General features: G+C 26.2%; 1 protein-coding gene across 5 annotated transcripts in view; it reads left to right on the top strand.

The window, feature by feature from the left end:
• The window catches only part of LOC122511089 (runt-related transcription factor 3-like), a 33,013-nt gene extending 14,522 nt beyond the window's left edge, over positions 1 to 18,491 (top strand). Inside the window, exons 3-6 of one of the 5 annotated variants that reach the window (XM_043626139.1) lie at positions 88 to 201; positions 8,866 to 9,045; positions 14,648 to 14,938; positions 17,269 to 18,491. In XM_043626139.1, the coding sequence (XP_043482074.1) occupies positions 88 to 201; positions 8,866 to 9,045; positions 14,648 to 14,938; positions 17,269 to 17,612 (929 nt within the window). In that variant the 3' untranslated portion in view covers positions 17,613 to 18,491. Of the gene's footprint in view, positions 1 to 87; positions 214 to 8,850; positions 9,046 to 14,647; positions 14,939 to 17,268 lie in introns of all 5 variants that reach the window. The other 4 variants (XM_043626136.1, XM_043626138.1, XM_043626135.1 and 1 more) reach the window with 4 other exon arrangements.
• The last annotated feature ends 3,644 nt before the right edge of the window (positions 18,492 to 22,135 follow it).

The following is a 22,135-nucleotide window of genomic DNA, read 5'->3' as shown; positions in this document are numbered from 1 at the left end:
CAGTGATAAAAAAATATTGTCTTTAAGCGAATTCAGATAAAAGTGTTTCGATAATAAAAAATACTGAAATTATTTTTCTTGTTCTAGGTAAAAGTTTCACATTGACAATAACGGTGTCGACAAGTCCCCCTCAAGTAGCGACGTACAGTAAGGCAATAAAGGTGACTGTCGATGGGCCACGTGAGCCCCGCTCCAAGACCAGTGAGTATCACTGTAAGCATTAGACAATTTACTTATTATTAGCTTTAGAAATCTACGCTTCATATTTTTTTTGGCATTTCTAATTCAATTCCATTGCCAAGTTGTTTTTTTCCCCAAAAAAAAAATATTTTTCGAAAAAAAAAAAATTATAGAAACTATCGGGAGTCGAACGCAAACGTATAGTTCCGCCCGGTGGAGCACTCTAACCACCCAGCTAATTCACAATTACTTTCGAATAGTCCAAAAAGAACCTATTTTTTTTAAATTTATACTAAATTTACTACAGAAACAGTGGAAAAAACATTAAAATTAGTAAAAAAAAGAAATAGAAGATACAATAAAATAAAAAAAGAAGAAAAAGAACTAAAACAGAAAATAAAATAAAAAAGAAGAAGAAAATAGTAAAACAGAAAATAAAATAAAAAAAGAAGAAAATAATAAAACAGAAAATAAAATAAAAAAAGAAGAAGAAAATTGTAAAAGAGAAAATGCAATAAAATAAAAAAAAGAATTTAAGAAAAAGGAAAATTGTAAAAAATAATGAAATAAAAAAAAATAATAATAAGAACAACAAAAATTAGTGACTTCGGAGTAAAATTATAAAAATTCTTAATTGGAAAATTGCAAATTGAAAATAGAAAAAATGTATAAATTGGAATTAATTTCAAAAACTTTGCAAAAAGATGAAAACAGAAATAAATTATGCATTCGGTAGAGGAGAGATGTTTTCGGAAATCAGATATTCGTGGCCTATGAACAAATTCTCACAACGAGTTGTTCAAGTTGAGAATAGCTCGTGTGCGGTTCCCTCCGGTCGGCAGAGAAACCCACCTAAGTTCTCGCAATTGCCATTATTTATAACCGTGGTGAGAGAATAGCATTGATAAAGGGCTGTGGCGTGGCTACGGAAGATATTGTTGTAGCTACCGCCTACAAACTTTACACCATCTTAGAGTAGGACTCCTTACCTACGACTTCTGCCGAGACATACAATTACCGTTACTCTGTTATTTACCCCCCCCTCCCTATTTTCTCTCCCCTCTCACTCTCTCTTACTCCTCTCGTCCTCCTCCTCTCAAAATTCGAGACTAACTCTAATACTACATATCACTAAACATATTCAAACCAGATCAAGTTCTATATAATCGAATTGTTTCTATCGAATTCAATTTTTAAAGTATCTTTTAACAGTTAAAAAAAATAAAAAATTTTGAGTTTGACGAAATTATTTCCTTATGGCCCACGAGAAGTGTATAAATAATAATAATAATAATAATAAACAAATAAATAAACAAAAGAACGTTTGATATAAATAAAATTCAAAAACAAAATGTCATTTATTTACTACGAAATTAGTGAAAAACATTATTTATTAGTAAAATTCACTATTAAATTAGTAAATTAGTAAATTTTATTATTAAAATAGTTGAAAATACTATTCATTAGTAAAATTTAGTATTAAATTAGTAGATTAGTAAATTTACTATTATAATTAGTAAATTTTACTATTAAATTAGTTGAAAATACTACTTATCAGTGAAATTTACTAATCCAAAAACAAAAAGTCAGTTATTTCCTACTAAATTAGTGGAAAATACTATTTATTAGTAAAATTTACTATTAAATTAGTAAATTAGTAAATTTTTTGACTAAGTGAGTTGAAAATACTATTTATTAATAAAATTTACTAATTCAAAAACAAAAAGTCAGTCATTTACTACTAAATTAGTTAAAAATACTATTTATTAGTGAAATTTACTAATTCCAAAACAAAGAGTCAGTTATTTACTCTTAAATTAGTGGAAAATACTATATTTTAGTAAAATTTACTATTAAATTAGTAAATTAGTAAGTTTTTTGACTAAGTGAGTTGAAAATACTATTTATTAATAAAATTTACTAATTCAAAAACAAAAAGTCAGCATTTACTACTAAATTAGTTAAAAATACTATTTATCAGTGAAATTTACTAATTCCAAAACAATGAGTCAGTTATTTACTCTTAAATTAGTGGAAAATACTATATTTTAGTAAATTTACTATTAAATTAGTAAATTAGTAAATTTACTATTATAATTAGTAAATTTTATTACTAAATTAGTTGAAAATACTATTTATCAGTGACATTTACCAATTCAAAAACAAAAAGTCAGTTATTTACTACTAAAGTAGTCGAAAACACTAATTATTAGTAAAATTTACTATTAAATTCGTAAATTTGTAAATTTTATTAATAAATTAGTTGAAAGTACTATTTATTATTTACTACTAAATTAGTGAAAAATACAATTTGTTAGTAAAATTCACTATTAAATTAGTAAATTAGTAAAGTTTGATACTAAATTAATTGAAAATACTATTTATCAGTAAAATACACTAATTCAAAAACAAAAAGTCAAACTCTAATTGAAATTAGTAAACATTTTTAATTTTTCACTAATTCAAATTTAGAGTGTAGGGAAAACACACAAAAAAAGAAAAAGTTTCTTGAAATTGCATTAAAAATTTTTTGTTCTCTTTGTGCAAAATAGAGAAAACAGAGAATGTGTTTAAAAAAACTGATGTGTTTTAAAAAACAAAAGAATGTATTTTCTCTTTTTTGCAAATTGAAAAGATTGTTGATTCGGTGGTGCAAGCTCTTATAATTTAAAACGACTTAAGTGCCAAAAATAACTGGCTTTTAGTACAAACACACGTGAATTTTGCTCCCTCTGACGCCTGACCACATCCGTTTTAGCATCTGCGGACCACCCGCTAACGATTTTACGTATAAATTTCATTCTTTTGAATTTTTTAAAAACTCTTCTTTCAAAATTTTTGTCATTAAATAATAATTTTTTCTTTTGACAACAAAAGGTAGAAAACAAATTTATTTATTTATTTTTTTAATTTATTCAAAATAACCAAATTTTACAAAAATCAACTAAATTAATTAGTTCATTATTGTTATTATTTATTTGTTATCAAATTTGTTTAATTCTTTACCAAACATTTGTTTTTTTCAACCAAATATATTCTTAAGAAACCTTTTTTCTTTTAAACTTGTTTCTTTTAAACAATGCAATGAAAAATTTCACAATCGTTTGAAATTAATTTAAAACAATGCAATGAAATAATGAAAAATTTCATAATCGTTTGAAATTAATTTCAAACAATACAATGAAAAAATGAAAAATTTCACAATCGTTTGCAATTAATTTAAAACAATGCAATGAAAAAATGAAAAATTTCATAATGATTTCAAATTAATTTTGGTAACTAAAAGAAAAATATATACTTTGTACACTTCCTGAACTGTTAAAAATAAGCAAAGCGGTGCTTTAGATCTTCAGTGAAAATAAACCAAAATAAACCATTGGCCGAAAATGATGTAACGTTGCTTGGCATTAAAATTAAAGGGAGTCAACGGGTATAGATGAAAGGATAGAGAGGCTTTTGGGTGGGCCAAAAGTGCTTCTTTGATACCGATACCTAGAGACAGTAATGGGTACCTTTGCTTCTCTCCTCTCGCAAGTTTATTCATTTTCTGCAAAAAAAAAAAAATTTCCTCCAAATTACAAATTTTGCCTTCAACTTCATTCGACCTTTAACGAATGTAGATATTTATTAATTGTTTTCAATTAAGAAGATTAACTAATTTTTTTAATTCAATTAATAAGATTAACTAATTTTTTAATTTTGATTAATAATTACATTTTTTTACATTTATTTTTATTTATTTTCAGTTATACATATTTTTTAATTTTTTTATTTCTTTTTTTTTGTTGATAACATTAATTCAATTTTTTATTTTTAATCAACGAAATTAATTTACTTTTAATTTTTAATTAACAAAATTAATAAATTAGTTATTATTATTATTTATTAGTTTTTCATTTTTAATCAATAAAATTAACATATTAATTTATTTAGTTTTCATTTTAATTTTTATTGTTAATTTATAGTTTCAGAATTGATGATTTTTAATTTTTTTGAAATAGTGGGAGCAAATTGAAATGAGAGAGAGAGATTACGTTTGGGAATAATTTCTTGTACTGGTCCATGACGCGAAGATGGATGCGTCTTGGACTGGCTCGCATTGGGTCTAACCTAGGAAGGGTTGTAATTAATTAAACAAGCAATTCATTACACATTCAACCCTTCAACTTGACTCTAAAGGCGGTATAGAGAGGCCAGGCGTGGACTGCAAGGAAATTGATTGAAAAGGGTTTTCAAAGCCTCTCCAGAAGTTCTCTTTACTTTTCCAACTATCGAATAACAATAATATTTGTCTAATAGAAAATCGTCATTTCTGCAAATAATCTCCTCTTATTTTCTCACGAATACAAGAAAAAAGGTACAATTTTCTCAGAGAGTGTTAAATTATTTATTTGTTTCAAATTAATTTTATTTTATTTTTCTAAATCAATTTTATTTCTTTGAAATAAATTTTGTCTCTTTCAAAGTAATTTTCAAATGAATTTAAAATTCTTCGAAATCAATTTTATCTCTTTCAATAATAAATTTTATTTCTTTGAAATCAATTTTGTCTCTTTCAAATTAATTTTTAAATGAATTAAAATTCTTTGAAATCAATTTTTGTCTCTTTCAATAATAAATGTTATTTCTTTGAAATCAATTTTTGTCTCTTTCTATAATAAATTTTATGTTTTTGAAATCAATTTTTCGAATAAGTTTTATTATTTTGAAATCAATTTCGTTTCTTTGATATAAATTCAATTTCTTCGAAATTAACTGTTTTGCTCTTAAATAATTTTTTCCCGTTAAATAACTTTTACTTTATGCAATCCACGTGGAAAAATTCCCGAGAATTTCTCTTTACTATTTCTGGAAACTTCTCCAAAATGGGAAATAAATTTTATTTGCGACAAAAAATTTGTATTGCTCTCAAATAGATTTTTTAATTGAAACAAAAAAATCTTTAAACTCTAGAGACGAATTAACTTCTATTTAACACTAACTTTATTTCACTTGAATATATTGTATTTAACATTAAATTTTTCTTTTTTCGATTTAATATTGTTTATTATTGTTTGTCGATTTATTATAAAATTTTCTTTAATTGAAATAAAAAAATTTCTCTTGATGAAAAATTTTAAGAAAATAAAAATTTCGTCAGACTGTTTTTCCCTCAAACGAAGACGAAGAAGAAGAAGAAGAAGTAGCAAAAGAAGAAGAAGAAGAAATCTGGCAAATAGTTGCGGCGGGACATGAGAAGATAATTTCAAGGTTTTTACAGTGTGTCTCGACAGTTAGTACAAAATGAGAAACTGTCGTTGCCAGATGGTTAGTCGCGAGAAATTCCCTGGCATCTAGCAATTGTTAGAAGGGCGACAAAATGAAATCGATAGAAAAACCAGAAGATAGAATTATTTTTTTCTTTAATAGTCATTAAAAGCTAAGTTTTTAGTTTTTAAAAATATTTTACTAAATTTTGACTTTAAATTCGACAAATTTGATTTTCAATTCGACGAATTTGACTTTAAATTTGTAATTTTTTTCTAATTAGCCATATTTTTTGTTTCTCTCTCTCTCTCTCTCTCTCTTTCTCTCTTTTAAGAGAGAGTTTTATTTCACTGTCACCTGACCAATTAAAGGCGTCCCAGTACGGATTCGTACACAGCTTCTCTCTTTGTAACTATTGCCAGACACAGGGATCGTCAATAGGTTAGGTGATATTCGTTCGTAGCAATCTCCCAGAACGAATTAATACTGTCGCCGTAGAAAGACACAAGAGACCCAAAGGCTGAAGCCAAAATTGTGATAATCCAATCGAAGCCCTAATTCTAACTCGGCAACCCGAAATTCTCACCAGTTTGCTGAATAGGGAACGCGAACTATCGACACAATGGGCGTATATATGCAGAAATAGAATTGGTTCGATTTAACAAGATATCCGAATGTCGTCGCACTTTCAGGAGTTCAAAATTTCAGCGACACAAAAGAATTCTAGTAAAAGAAAATTTAATAAAAGAAATTAAGAAATTTCAATAAAAGACAATTCTGGTAAAAAAATGTGGTGAACAAATTTTTCGTAAAATAAATTACAGTAAAGAAATTTGTAATAAAAGAAAATTATAGTAGAAGAAATTTTAGCGAAAGAAAGTACAATAAAAGGAATTATGGTGAAATGAATATTAATGAAAAGAATTGTAGTAAAAAAATTGTAGTAAAAGAAGTTACAATAAAAGAAATTATAGTAAAAGGAAATTTAGTAATAAGAATTGTAGTAAAAAAACTGTAGTAGGTAAAAAAATTGAAGTTAAAAGGAAATATATAGAAAAAGCAATTTTAAAAAAGAAAAATATAGTAAAAAATTGCAGTAAAAAATTATAGTAAAAGCAATTTTAATAAAATAATGTAGTAGAAGGAATTTTAGTAAAAGGAATTTGAAAAGAAAGAATTATAGAAACAAAAATTGTAGTAAAAGGAAATTTTAAAAGAAAAAATTATAGTAACAATGATTTTAAAGAAAAAATTATAGAAACAAAAATTTTACTAAAAGAAATTGTAGTTAAAAAGAAGTATAGCCAAAGCAATTTTAATAAGAATTATGTCAAAAAATTGAAGTAAAAAGAATGATAGTACATGTAATTTTAATAAAAATAATTATAATAAAGAATTTGTATTAAGAAGAATTGTAGTAAAAGAAATTTTAGTAAAAATAATTTTGAGTAAAAAGGAAATTTTGATAACAAATAATTATAGTGAAAAAAAATGTAGTAAAAGAAATTTCAGTAAATGGAATTATAGTAAATGAAATTTTAATAATAAAAATTACAGTAAAAAGTTGTCGTAAAAGAAATTGTAGTTTATAAATCTACTGTCTAATAATTATTAATCATTTTCATAGTAAAAATTTAGCACTTACTTCACTATTAAATTAAGACAAAAAACGCATTAAATTGTTTTATACAACAAAATTTCCATTATAATAGTAAAAATCAGCTTTCGTCAGACATTAAAATTTTTATTGAGTTATAGTAAAAGGAATTTTAATAAAAAAATTTATAGTAAAAAAATTGAAGGACAAAGTATTTTAGTAAACGAATTTTAGTAATAGAAATTCTAATAAAAGAAAATTATAGTAAAAAAGTTATATAAAAAAAATTGTAGTAAAAAGAATTATAGTAAAAATTTATAGTAACAAGAATTGTAGTTAAAAAATTTATACTAAGAAGAATAATAGTTAAAAAACTGTAGTAAAATATTTGTATTAAAAAAATTATAATAATAAAAAAATGATAGTAAAAATTGTACTACAGAAAGAATTGAAGAAATAAAATTGTGGTAAAAAACTCATTAAATACAACTATAATAAAAAATGTAGTAAGAAAAGAAAAAAAAATTAAATAAAAAAGGAAAATAAATTTAGTGAAAAACACTGTCATTCGTTTAAAAAATTCGAATTGAAATTATTTCCTGTTTCAGAATTGGCTAATACCAAGTGTTTACGATCTCTTGATAAATTTAATAAATTATAGCTTTCAAGCATCGAATTCATCACGCCACCCCTTTTGCATGTAGATGAAAAGGGAGCCTGTTCTTGACTGTATTTCATTAGGTTCCACAATGCATTACATTTCAGTGTTGATTCCCTTATTGAAATTTATATTCTATGAAATTGTAAAACTAAAATCCATATGGGAAATTTTTCTGAACTTCGACTTTTTAATTAATTTATTTTTTTAAATTGTTAGGTTTTATATTGCAACTACTTTATTTCATACTCAAGAATAAGAATATAAAATTATAGTTTTCTCTGAAGAAAGTGCATTTCTACTACTTTTGCAGAAAAAAATGGAAAATTTTAAAATTTATGTCTGACTATACTTGATTTTTACTACTTACAGCAAAAACATAATATTTTTTCAACATTAAGGATATTTTTCAATTTTTATTAATTTTATCGAACAAATTTAATAATTTTTATAGTTCCGTCTTACGAAAGATAATTTGTACTATTTTCTGCAACTAATTTTACAAACTGTATTAAGTTCGACTATAATTAATTTTTTTGCACTACTTTTGTAGAAATAAACTGAAATTTTACTATTTACGTCTGACTACAATCGATTTACAGTACTATAATTGAAATTTTCATATTTATGTCTGACCATAGTAGATTTGTACTACTTAAAACAAAAATACAATTTTTTTTTAAAATTTCTTTTATTATAACTCAATAAAAATTGTAATGTTTATTACATGTTTAGTTTTACTACTTGAAATATTAATAATAAAAGAATATAAAATTAGTTTTGTCTGACTATATTCGATTTTTACTACTATAATTAAAATTTTTTTCTATAAATCAATTTAATGATGTTTTTTGTCTCAATTTGATAGTGAAGTAAGTGATAAATTTTTACTATGAAAATGGTTTTGTAGATTTTATAAAATTAATCAATCAAAAATGTCACGTTCAGAAGAATCATGCATATATTTTATATATCCTGAATGAGTATAATATATTTTTAATTTTTATCGTTTATATATTAAGGCAATATCAGTTTTAAAAAAAATATTAAAAAAAATTTTTTTTAAATAAGGCATATTAATAGTATTAAGAAGTAAATTGTTTTAGGTAAGTTTAGTAAAATAGTTGTGAATCTTAAGTCCAATGGACAGGCGCACGGTTGATCGCAGTGTTATCTCTTTTAGGGAACCAGCATCAGTACGCTCATGCATTCGCCTTTGCGTCACAGCGTGGTCCTTTTTTTACTGGCCCTCTGGTGGATCCACTTCAGCCTCTGTCGAATCCCCTTCAACCATTAGCGAATCCTCTACAACCACGGGATCCGCTCTCGTCATTTCGACACGCGATGCCTGGCAATTGTCAAAGTAAGTCAATTATTTTTTACACAAAAACTAAAAATTATTCATTTTCTTCTTAGCTTAGAGTTTTTCTAAGAATATCAAAGATTGAGAAAAAAAACGAATCAGAATGTTGTTTCGCAACACTTTTCGTTTTTCAATTCGTTTTATGTCTCAATTTTGATATCAAAAAACGAATCAAAACGTTCGTAAACCAGGAGTGCGTTCACTTTACTAAAAATAAAAATATTTGAGTCAAAGAATGAAGATTTTAAAGAGAATGTCAAATTTTTTTAATAGAAGAAAAATACTTTTCATAATTGACTTTAACTTTGATTTTCGATTTGATTTAGACTTTGATTTACACTTTGATTTTCCAAAGGTAATAAAATTTTTCATTGTAACAAAAGTCAAACGTTAATGTGTTATATTTACATAAAAACTTAGTTATTGAAACTAGAGTCTCAATAACTGAAATCAAATTGATTAAAATCAAATAAAACTAAAATGTAAAAATTGAGAAAAGTTGACTCCAATAAGATAAGACATTATCATCATATAGAGTAAATTTTGGATCCTGTCCCGGTTGTTAGCGAGACAACTAAAGCTCGCTTTCGTCGAAGCAAGGTATCCGAGAATGCTTCCGATGCTTCCCGCTTTTAGTAGCTAAAGGGTTATAGCGCGGAGATAGGCCTCAGAGCTAGCATCGCCGTTCCAGAGGCGGAAACCGCAAGCCTGTTCAAAGCTAGATTAAATATTATATTAAAGGGGTTGCCGCGAACTCCAACGGGGTTTGGGCGAGCTTGCGAAATCCCTCACTCCATTTCCCACTCAACATATATTATTACTCCTAGATATGAATTTCTACACTGCATCTCCAGATTTTGAGGAATATACTTTTCATCCTTCATCCACGTGTAATTAAAACCCCTCAGCTAAAAGCACTATGTACGCAGATATAATATTATTCATACTCACCATTTTTCCCCCCTAAAACGATACTTTTAGTTTCATATTGTCTTTTTTTTATCATCATTTAATAATAAAAAAGAAATACCAAACATTGTATCCTTAATAAAATTTCTCAATTGTATTTTAAAATTCAATAGTTTCAGGAAGCAGTTATTTTCCAATATTATAACCGAAATATTTTCCTTATCGTATTAATTCGTTCCGAAGGGGTGAAAAATATTTCCAATATTTTTTCTCCATTCCCAATAATTTGGAAGGTAAAAATCACTTATTTAATAATATGCAGGAATAAAAAATAATCTACTATTGCATAGTTTCTCTCGAATTATTAAATTCTTCCTGTTATCAGTAAATTAAAATCTAAATTTATATTTTTCATAATTATAATTAATCTTTGAGATATTATTAATAATTAAGTGTATTAATCTCCGTGTTCTTCTATTCATTATGTTTGCAGTTCGAAGTTAATTTCTGTGTACGCTTTTGTTTTAATTTCTTTAAAAAATATCGTTTAAAAAATCGAAAATATGCAGAATTTTCATGATTTGTAATAAAATAATATTAGAAATTAGAAAATGTTAAAAAAAGGTGCCGTGTAGCTAGCGACCCGCCAACCGCCAGACGCCTCAAAAATCCATAGCCGTCGCCATTGAAAAATTCGAAATGATCAATTCTTCATTTTTTCTTCTTCGCAATAATTTGTTTCACTATAGAGTTAAATACAAATATTCTACAAACATAATTTAACATATAAATCAATTGTTTATTAAAAAATAAATTTTTTATAGTTCTTAGCTTCTCAAAGCTCGAAAATTCGATTGTCTGCTAATTGGCGGATGGAGTATTTTGACTAGTAATTTTGCCAAAATTTTTTTGCTAAATGAAATTCTTGTAAATAAACATCTAAGGAACAATAGGCAACAACAAAATCAATGGTTTATTAACAATTGAATTTTTAAAAGCTCTTAGCTTCGCAAAACTCGAAATTTCGATTGTCTGCTAATTGGCGGATGGAAAATTTTGACTAGTAATTTTGCCAAAATTTTTTTGCTAAATGAAATTCTTGTAAATAAACATCTAAGGAACAATAGGCAACAACAAAATCAATTGTTTATTGAGAAATAAATTTTTAAAAGCTCTCAGCTTCTCAAAACTCGAAAATTCGGTTGTCTGCTAATTGGCGGATGGAGTATTTTTACTAGTAATTTTGCCAAAATTTTTTTGCTAAATGAAATTCTTGTAAATAAACATCTAAGGAACTACAGGCAACAACAAAATCAATTGTTTTTTAACAATTGATTTTTTAAAAGCTCTTAGCTTCGCAAAACTCGAAAATTCGATTGTCTGCTAATTGGCGGATGAAGTATTTTTACTAGTAATTTTGCCAAAATTTTTTTGCTAAATGAAATTCTTGTAAATAAACATCTAAGGAACAATAGGCAACAACAAAATCAATTGTTTATTGAGAAATAAATTTTTAAAAGCTCTCAGCTTCTCAAAACTCGAAAATTCGGTTGTCTGCTAATTGGCGGATGGAGTATTTTGCCTAGTAATTTTGCCAAAATTTTTTTGCTAAATGAAATTCTTGTAAATAAACATCTAAGGAACAATAGGCAACAACAAAAGAAATTGTTTATTGAGAAATAAATTTTTAAAAGCTCTCAGCTTCTCAAAACTCGAAAATTCGGTTGTCTGCTAATTGGCGGATGGAGTATTTTTACTAGTAATTTTGCCAAAATTTTTTTGCTAAATGAAATTCTTGTAAATAAACATCTAAGGAACAATAGGCAACAACAAAATCAATTGTTTTTTAACAATTGAATTATTAAAAGCTCTTAGCTTCGCAAAACTCGAAAATTCGATTGTCTGCTAATTGGCGGATGAAGTATTTTTACTAGTAATTTTGCCAAAATTTTTTTGCTAAATGAAATTCTTGTAAATAAACATCTAAGGAACAATAGGCAACAACAAAATCAATTGTTTATTGAGAAATAAATTTTTAAAAGCTCTCAGCTTCTCAAAACTCGAAAATTCGGTTGTCTGCTAATTGGCGGATGGAGTATTTTTACTAGTAATTTTGCCAAAATTTTTTTGCTAAATGAAATTCTTGTAAATAAACATCTAAGGGTCAACAGGCAACAACAAAATCAATGGTTTTTTAACAATTGATTTTTTAAAAGCTCTTAGCTTCGCAAAACTCGAAAATTCGATTGTCTGCTAATTGGCGGATGGAGTATTTTGACTAGTAATTTTGCCAAAATTTTTTTGCTAAATGAAATTCTTGTAAATAAACATCTAAGGAACTACAGGCAACAACAAAATCAATTGTTTTTTAACAATTAATTTTTTAAAAGCTCTTAGCTTCGCAAAACTCGAAAATTCGATTGTCTGCTAATTGTCGGATAAAGTATTTTGACTAGTAATTTTGCCAAAATTTTTTTGCTAAATGAAATTCTTGTAAATAAACATCTAAGGAACTACAGGCAACAACAAAATCAATTGTTTATTGAGAAATAAATTTTTAAAAGCTCTCAGCTTCTCAAAACTCAAAAATTCGATTGTCTGCTAATTGGCGGATGGAGTATTTTGACTAGTAATTTTGCCAAAATTATTCTGCTAAATGAAATTCTTGTAAATAAACATCTAAGGAACAACAGGCAACAACAAAATCAATTGTTTTTTAACAATTGATTTTTTAAAAGCTCTTAGCTTCGCAAAACTCGAAAATTCGATTGTCTGCTAATTGGCGGATGAAGTATTTCTACTAGTAATTTTGCCAAAATTTTTTTGCTAAATGAAATTCTTGTAAATAAACATCTAAGGAACAATAGGCAACAACAAAATCAATTTTTTATTAACATCAGAATTTTTTAAAACTATTAATTTCTCAAAACTCGAAAATTCGATTGTCTGTTAATTGGCGGATGGACTAGTAATTTTGCCAAAATTATTTTACAAAAATTCAGAATTTTCTTATCAGTTCTTAAAATTTTTTTTTCAGTACTTTTAATAAGAATTCCTGACTTTTCCCTTAATTCCATATATTAGAATATATGTTTATTATAATTATAATAATATTAAAACTATATATATATATATATATTCCAGTTCATATTTTATTTTTATAAAAAAAACCTAAATTAAAAATTCTTACGTTCCATCATTTTGAAAATAGATCATTTTATTTTTAAAAAAAGTGAGTGAGAAGTTGCTAGTAATAATATTAATGTATAAAAATTAAAGAGAGAGATAAAAAAATTGAGGAAGCTGTAGACATTGAATCGTGGTGAATGTTGGATATTTAGGGTTAGCCATGGTCGGCACGATGGGTCAGTGCGGCGTTCGTCGAGGCAAGCTCAGTTATTTGAGTTGGCTGCAACTACTGAGGGATGACCGATCCTTTGATCTCGTGGTGGACCCCTTGGCTCTGTCTAGTTTCCAGAACCCCTCCATTTTCCCCTACTTTTAACCCCTTTTCGCCAACACTCACTCGAAAACCAAACAGCAGCAGACAGTATTATATATAGTGAACAATATTGCCAAACCTGTCGATAAAAATCCAAACATGCACTTTTTTTTCCTATTTTTTTATAAACAAAAAAAAATTGTCACTGAAAAATGAATAAATAAAACTGTATGTGGTCTATTCTATCGGTCAATTGTCATTTTTATTTCAAATTGATATGGCTCTCATCACTTTCTGTCAGTGACAAAAACTGAAAACTTTATTTCGATTCGAAAAATTCCTTTTTGTTCTGTTAGTTATTATTGTTTTGTATTTAAAATTATATTTATATGAAATAAGTAAAATAATTTTGATAATAATTATTATTATATTTATTATCATTATTACTATTTATTTTATTTTATAACATTATTGTTACGAAGTATTAAAAATCAGCTTTCGTCAGACGTAAAAATTAAAAATGTTATTAAATTTCTATTTAAAAGTAGTAGAAGTAAATTTTTATCAGACAGAACAATTAAATTATCTTTTCCTTTCAGTATAAATAGTATAAGTTAATTTTTAGTCAAACAGTACATTTAAAAATTTAAATTTTTAACATGAAGTAAGTAGTACAAATTAGCTTCAATCAGACAAAAGTATTAAATCAGTTTTGAATTAAAAATTTTAAATAATAGTAGTAACAGTACGCCTTTAGTCAGACTTGATTTTTTCGATAATATTTCTATTCTAAGTGCAAAACAATGTGTTTTTCAAAAAATAATGTGAAAATTATTAAATTCGTTACATATTTTAATTGTAAAATATATCAATCTTAAAAAAATGAATAATTTGCTATTGTAAGTAGTACAAGTCAATTATAGTCAAACGTAAATATAAAAATTTCTATTTTTACTAATAAAAGTAAGTTTTGCGGTCAGAATGTTAAAATTTAACTTTAGGGACTTTACTCTCAATAAAAATAAATAAAGGCAGGAAAATTTTGTTAATTCGTTTAAAAGTTGTCGAAGTAAGTTTTGGTCACACAAGACCAATTTTATTTGCTTACCGATACCACTGAAAATTGAATTAATATTTTGAAATTGAATAAATATTCTGAAATTTATATTCCAAAAAAGAGGAAGAATGAAATATTTTCGAAAGTTTGGGATAATTTATGTAATTTATTTTTTCTTTTTCGGTTTTTCTTAGATATGTCGCAATTTGGATTGACTGCGGGCAATTCATGGGGTTATGGTAGCACTGCTGGTTATGCGGGTTATCTTCCTGGTCCTTTATCGTCGTGTGCGGCGCAAGCACCATTTCCACCGCCTCCGCCTCCACCACCGCCACCTCCGCCTCCGACGTCGTCTCTGGCTTCTTTCGCAGGTACTGCGTCAATGAACACACCCACCGCTCCCGATTCAACAGCCGGCTCAACTGTAACTTCCGGTACAAGTGGTACCACACCTCAACAAGACGCATTCTCCGCCGTATCTTCGTGTGAGTCAATTTTTTACTATTAATTTCCATCATTAATTTTTCATTATTATTCTTTCAGAATTTCCACTCCCGACACAATTTTTTCACATATTTTCTAAGGATATCAACAAATTTGTTGGTTCAGTAGTAAAAATCAGTTTTTGTCAGACAAAACATCAAGGTTTTGATACGTTTTTTGTATCAGATTAAAAAAATTATATTTAAGTAGTAAAGACCAGTTTTTGTCAGACACACTTTAAAGATTTTGATACGTTTTTGTCTCAATTTGAAAAATTTCTATTTCAGTAGTAAAAATCAGTTTTTGAAAAACGCAAATATCAACGATGTGATACTTCTTTTTTAGATCAATTAGAAAAATTTCTATTTAAGTAGTAAAAATCAATTTTCGACAAACAAAATATAAACGTTTTTATATGCTTCTTGTCGCAATTTAAAAAAATTCTATTTCAGTAATAAAAATCAGTTTTCGTCAGATAAAATATAAAAGTTTTGATAGGTTTTTGTCTCAATATAAAAAATTTCTATTTCAGTAGTAAAAACCAGTTTTTGTCAGACAAAATATATACTTTTTTTGTCTTATTTTGAAAAATTTCTATTTCAGTAGTAAAAATCAGTTTTCGTCAGACAAAATCTTAACTTTTTTATACATTTTTTGTTACAATTTGAAACATTTCTATTTCAGTAGTAAATATCAGTTTTGGTCAGACGGAATATTAACGTTTAAACATATTTTTCTTTCCATTTGAAAAAATTTTATTTCAGTAGTAAAAACCAATTTTCGTCAGTCAAAATATTAACGTTTTTATATGTATTTTGTCTCAATTTGAAAAATTTATATCTCAGTAGTAAAAATCAGTTTTTGTCAGACACAATTTAAAGGTTTTGATACGTTTTTATCTCAATTAAAAAATTTCTATTTCAGTAGTAAAAATCAGTTTTCGTCAGACAAAATCTTAACTTTTTGATACATTTTTTGTTACAATTTGAAAATTTCTCTGTCAGTAGTAAATATCAGTTTTGGTCAGACGGAATATTAACGTTTAGACATATTTATTCTTTTAATTTTAAAAAATTTTATTTCAGTAGTAAAGACCAAATTTAGTAAGACAAAATATTAACGTTTTCATACTATTTTTGTTACAATTTAAAAAATTTATATTTCAGTAGTAAATCTCAGTTTTAGTCAGATTGAATGTTAACGTTTAAACATATTTTTCTTTCAATTTGAAAAAATTTTATTTCAGTAGTAAAAACCAATTTTCATCAGACAAAATATTAACGTTTTTATATGTATTTTGTCTCAATTTGAAAAATTTTTATTTCAGTAGTAAAAATCCGTTTTCGTCAGACAAAATATCAACTCTTCTTTGTCTTCTTTTGAAAAATTTCTATTTCTATTTTCTTTCAATTTGAAAAAATTGTATTTCAGTAGTAAAAATCAATTTTCGTCAGACAGAATATCAACGTCTTAACACGTTTTTGTTTTAATTTTAAAAAAATTCTATTTCAGTAGTAAAAATCAGTTTTCGTCAGACAAAATATCAACATTTTGATACTTTTTTTTATCAATTTTAAAAATTTCAATTTTATTAGCAACAAAACATTTTTCGTCGCCCACAAATTTTAACGTTTTAATATATTTTTTGTATTGGTTAAAAAAATTCTATTTCAGTAGTAAAAATAAGTTTTTGGCAGACAAAATATTAACATTATGAAACGTTTTTAAACTCAATTTTAAAAATTTATATTTTAGCAGTAAATATCAGTGTTTCGATGTGTTTTTTTTCTCAATTTTAAAAATTTCAATTTTAGTAGTAAAAATCAGTTTTCGTCAGACACAAGTATTAACATTTTGATACATTTTTTGTATCAGTTTGAAAAACTCCTGTTTCAGTACTAAAAATCAGTTTTCGTCAGACAAAATATTAACTTTTTTGTCTGAATTTGAAAAATTTGTATTTCAGTAGTAAAAGTCAGTTTTCGTCAGACAAAATTTAAAGGTTTTGATACGTTTTTTGTCAAAATTTTTAAAAAGTCGGTTTTAGTAGTAAAAGTCAGTTTTAGTCAGACAAAATGTCAACATTTTAATACTTTTTTTGTCTTAGTTTGAAAAAATTATGTTTCAGTAATAAAAATCAGTTTTGGTCAGACGGAATATTAACGTTTACACCTATTTTTTTCAATTTAAAAAAATTTTATTTCAGTAGTAAAAATCAGTTTTCGTCAGACAAAATATCAACCTTTTGAAACTTTTGTTCTGTCTCAATTTGATATCCTTAGAAAAACTGTGAATTAAAATTCCAATTCTCGAGACACTTTTTTTTCTCCAGTAGTACCAGACACAACAACGCCGGGTCAAGCCGATCCATTGGACCCATTGAGCACCTTAATGGGTACAGCTGCCTCTCAAAGGTATCAAGAATACGTCTCACCACGATCATTATCAACCGATTCGAGTACAACTGAGAGTCCAGTTCATGAGGAGCAGGGTTTCGGGCAAAATTACGGAAATTATTTTCCCACACCCAGTGTATTGCCCAGTATTCTCTATTCACAACTTTATGGAAATCAATTTCCAAATTCTGAAAGTTCAGAGGAAAGATCAGTGGGCGGTAGTTGCAATGTAAGACAAGAGGAGGTCAGGCCTGATAATAATGTTTGGAGACCGTACTGAAAGCGAAGCAATAGAAGCAATTATTTTCTGCTTCAACATTTTTATCCAATGCCATGAGCCTTCCACACCATCTAAAGACTGTGAACAAAAAAAAAAAAGAAAAGAAAAAAACTTGTGGACAATTAAAAAAAAAACTCTTTCGGACTGTGGGCATTACTCGGATTCGACATAAATTCTTTTTTATTTTCGATAATACTAGTAACTAAAACAAAAAAAAATCTAATTCTGGTTGTGTATCGTCGTCAACGAATCTTAGAGAACGAAAAAATGTGCCGTGAGGTATTTATCATTTTTATTTCCACAAGTATAAAAAATTTTTTTTTTTCGCGTATGAATGATGAATGACGAGAAGAAAATAACACAATAATTGAAGAAAAAAAAAATTGTAAATATTTGTAAATAGTTGATAGAATATTGTCGTCCCATCGAACTGTAATCGCAATTTGAGAAACAAAAAAAAACCGAGAGATTATTTCTTTAATTATGTTTCATAGTATATTTACATATTATAGTTATTGTACGTTGGTATTTTAAGGGTTTGTGCAATAATTTGAGTTTCCTCAAAGAAAAATAAAAATGAAAACGCAAGTGTTCATCTCGTTCTGCCTTGAGTGAAAACGAAACATCGAGAAAAAATTTTCAAAATTTCTTTTTAGATCAATAGGAAAAAATTATTTTGGAAAATTAAAGTGAGGGAAAAAACATCGAAATTGTGCATCGAGAAAAAAAACAATTGTTTTATTGTTTGTTAGACAATTCTAATTATTTTACAATCTGAATTTGTTTTCTTTTTTTGTTAAAAAATTATTTACAATACACATATCTATCGACTATTGTTACAGTAGTTTTTGACTGAGTCGAATAAAGTGTATTTCAAAATATTTCGAGTATTTTTTCTCTATCCTCCTTTCTTCACATTTTTTTTTATCTTTTTATTATTTTACTCACAGAAATTATTTTCTTTCTTTTTATAATAAATGAAAATGTTATTGATTATTTTTAAATACATTTTTATAATCATTATTGGGAGTCTTTTTTAATACTTTTAGTATTTTAACAAAAATGAAGTGAAATTAGTACGGAACTATTTTATTTAAACAAAATGTAAAAAGAAGGAGAATATTCAAAATATTTTTAATTGTATTTTTATATTAATTGATATTAAAAATACTTTTTTTCATTTTTTAATACTTTCTGTTTAGTAAAAATTGAGGAAAACAGTATTAAGTGCATGTTTCATGGAAAATATGATATTTTGCTTTAAATTTGCCTTTTTTATTTTTGTTATTAGAAATTCAAAACCCACTTCTAGAAAGCAGTTCATCCCTAATTGCCTTTCCATTTTCACCCTCGTTTTCAGAAGCATATGTTCGCACTACCAAGTTACACGACTAACAGGACGAATCTCTACAAAGGATTCTCCGACGAGAGATCCTAAAGGATCTCCACTGACGAAACTGCATGCAAATTCGTGAAAGATTTAATTAAACCTACTGGATGAACTTTCTGCTTCATGCTATCTCACACCAAAAAGTTATGTTAAAGGAAAGTTAAGGGAAGAATGACACCAAAAAAAAGGAAAGAGAAAAGGAAAAGGAAAAATTTTTCCCTAAGAGAAAATGTATTTCAACATTTTTTATATAATTTGTAATAATCGTGTTATTTAATAATAATATAAATAATAATTATTTAGTTATTTTCTATTTTCCAAACTATTCATTTATTTGCTCAATTTAACGTTTCTTTTTTATTTTTTCACTTAAATTTTTGTCTTCGAAAAAATTTTACCTCGAATAGGGATTGAACCTTGGATTTCCATTTAAAAATCGAAAGCTCTGAGTGATGTCAATATTTTTTTTTAGTTAAAGTGAGAATTTTTTTTAGTAAAATAAAAATATTTGAGTAAAAGTGAAAGTAAAAACCTCTAGGGAATTTGACATTTTTGGAATAAAGGCAAAAATTTTTTGATCGAAATTAAAAATTTTTAGAGAAAATAGATTTTTTTAAATGAAGACAATATCCTTCTTTCGTGAAAGTAAGAAAATTTTTAATCAAAGTGAATAATTTCTTGAGTAAAAATAAAAAAATAGTTGAGTCAAAATGAATGTGAAAATTTTGTAGGGAATGTGAAATTTTTTAAATATAAAAACAACAAATTTTTGATCGGAATAAAGAATTTTTTTGGGAAAATAAATTTTTTTGAGTGAAGTTAATATTCTTTTTTGTGAAAGAAAGAATTTTTTTATTCAAAGTAAAAAATTTCTTGAGTATAAATAAAAATATTTGAGTCAAAGTGAAAATTTTGTAGAGAATGTGGTTTTTTTAAAAGTAAAAATTTTTTGATTAATAAATGAGAATTTTTTTCACAAAATAAATTTTTCAGTGAAGTTAATATTTTTTTTGGTAATAGTGAGAATTTTTTTAGTGAAAGTGAGAATTTTTAAATAAAAATATTTCAGTCAAAATGAAAGTAAAAACATTTTAGGAAATGTGATTTTTTTTTTTAATAAAAGAGAAAATTATTTAATCGAAATCGAAATTCCTGAAAGGAAGAATTTTCTTAGTAAAAATGAAAACATTTGAGTCAAAAAGAAACTCAAAACATTTTAGGAAATGTAAAATTTTTTTTAATAAATGAGAAATTTTTTATAAAAATTGATAATTTTTAATGAAATATAAATTTTTTCAGTGAAGTAAATTTTTTTAGTGAAAGTGAGAATTTTTTTTAATGACAGTAAAAATATTCGTAAGTATAAATAAAAATATTTGAGTCAAAGTGAAAATATTTTTTTTTTTTTAGTTAAAGTGAGAATTTTTTTAAGAAAAATAAAAAATTTCCTGTGTAAAAGTAAAAATATTTTAGTCAAGGTGAAAATGAATTTTTTTAAAAAAAGCGAAAATTTTTTAATCGGAATTAAAAAATTTTGGGGAAAATAAATGTTTTTGAATGTAGTCAATGTTTTTTTAGTGAAAGTGAGAATTCTTGAATGAAATTATACTTTTTTTAGAAAATGTCAAAGTGAAAATTTTTTGAATGAAAGTGAAAATAAGAATTTTTTATGGAAATTGAAATTTTTTGAGTAACATTAAAAATTTTTTAGGGATGTCAAAATTTTTTTTTATGAAAGTTGAGAATATTTTTAATGAATATGAAAATTTGTTGAGAGAAAGTGACAATTTGTTGAGTATTAGGCAAATTTTTTGTAATGAAGGTGTAAATTTTTTTAATGAAATTTCATTCTTTTAATGCAAGTAAAAGTAAGAATTTTTTAAGGAAAGTGAAATTTTTTGAATGAAACTAAATTTTTTGGAGCGAAATTTAAATTTTTCTAGTGAAGTCCAAAATTTGCTTAGTAAAAATCACTTTTTTTGTAATTTTTTTTTTGTAACAATGATTTTCATTTTTTCTTATAAACTTTAATTAACTTTGAAAATTTGTTAAGTGAAAGTAAAAATTTTTTGAGTGAAAGTCAGATTTTTTTTAATGATGGTGGAAATTACCATAATATTAATCATATTGTAACATTAAATCCCAGACGGGAAAAAGAAAAACTTACTGGAAAAATAATCCCAATTTCTTTTAATTTCTATTTAACCATACAAGTAGTAAAAATTTATTCAAATACTTTTTCCTCCTACAAACACTGAAGAAAAAAGAAATTAAAAACAAAACCGTAAAACTGTTTTTCCACTTGTTGACTAATAAAATTTAATTGCTAAATTAATTGCACCCGCACCCGGTGAAAATGAGAATATTCTTTTGTGGAGGAAACATAAAATGATGGGCATTATCTGTACACTGTTTTGAGAGAAAGTGACGTGCATTCTGATGGACGTAGAGTGATCATCAGTGGGTGGAGTTAGGTTTATACGCGGTACTGGCATAATGGAGTAGAGTAGAGCAGAGTATGGATAATGGAGTATGGAGAATAGTATGTTGCGAATGGTATAGCGTGCTCTCGCGAATGTATAGTGCGAGGGAGAAAGAGAGACAAAGTGAGCTCGATAAAGAGAGTGAGTAAGAGAGAGAGGGAAACACTCTGGGTATGGCTCGTTGGTTCGAGCAGTTGGCCATACCGATTTATCGTTCTGCCATCTGCACTACCGATTCACGGTAAATTCCCAGGTCGCCCTACACTCGGTCGCGATTTTTCAACCCACCAAAATACCAGCCGCTTCCTAATGATAATTACATGACAGTACCGAATGACCACGACGAATCATTAAACTCCTAATGAGAGAGCTGCCATATAACACAAAAATCGACACGCCAAACCACTCTAACATCAAAAGCCATCATTTTCCATTTTCTTTGACAGGAAATTTAGTTTCAGGTGTTGATAAAAAATCTTCTTTTCATTTTTTTATTCTTTGAAACACTAAAATAAAATGATTCTTCTAAAAGTGACATTTTTTATTTCTTGATTAATTTTATAAAATCTACTCTCTAATAATTATTGACCATCCTCAAAGCACTGTTTTTCTAAGTTAAATACAAAACAATTAAAAAAATTTTTTTCCAG

Source organism: Leptopilina heterotoma, unplaced genomic scaffold, assembly GCF_015476425.1.
Source record: "Leptopilina heterotoma isolate Lh14 unplaced genomic scaffold, ASM1547642v1 Lhet_80, whole genome shotgun sequence".
Classification (NCBI taxonomy): domain Eukaryota; kingdom Metazoa; phylum Arthropoda; class Insecta; order Hymenoptera; family Figitidae; genus Leptopilina; species Leptopilina heterotoma.
This window is presented reverse-complemented; position numbering and strand designations above follow the sequence as displayed.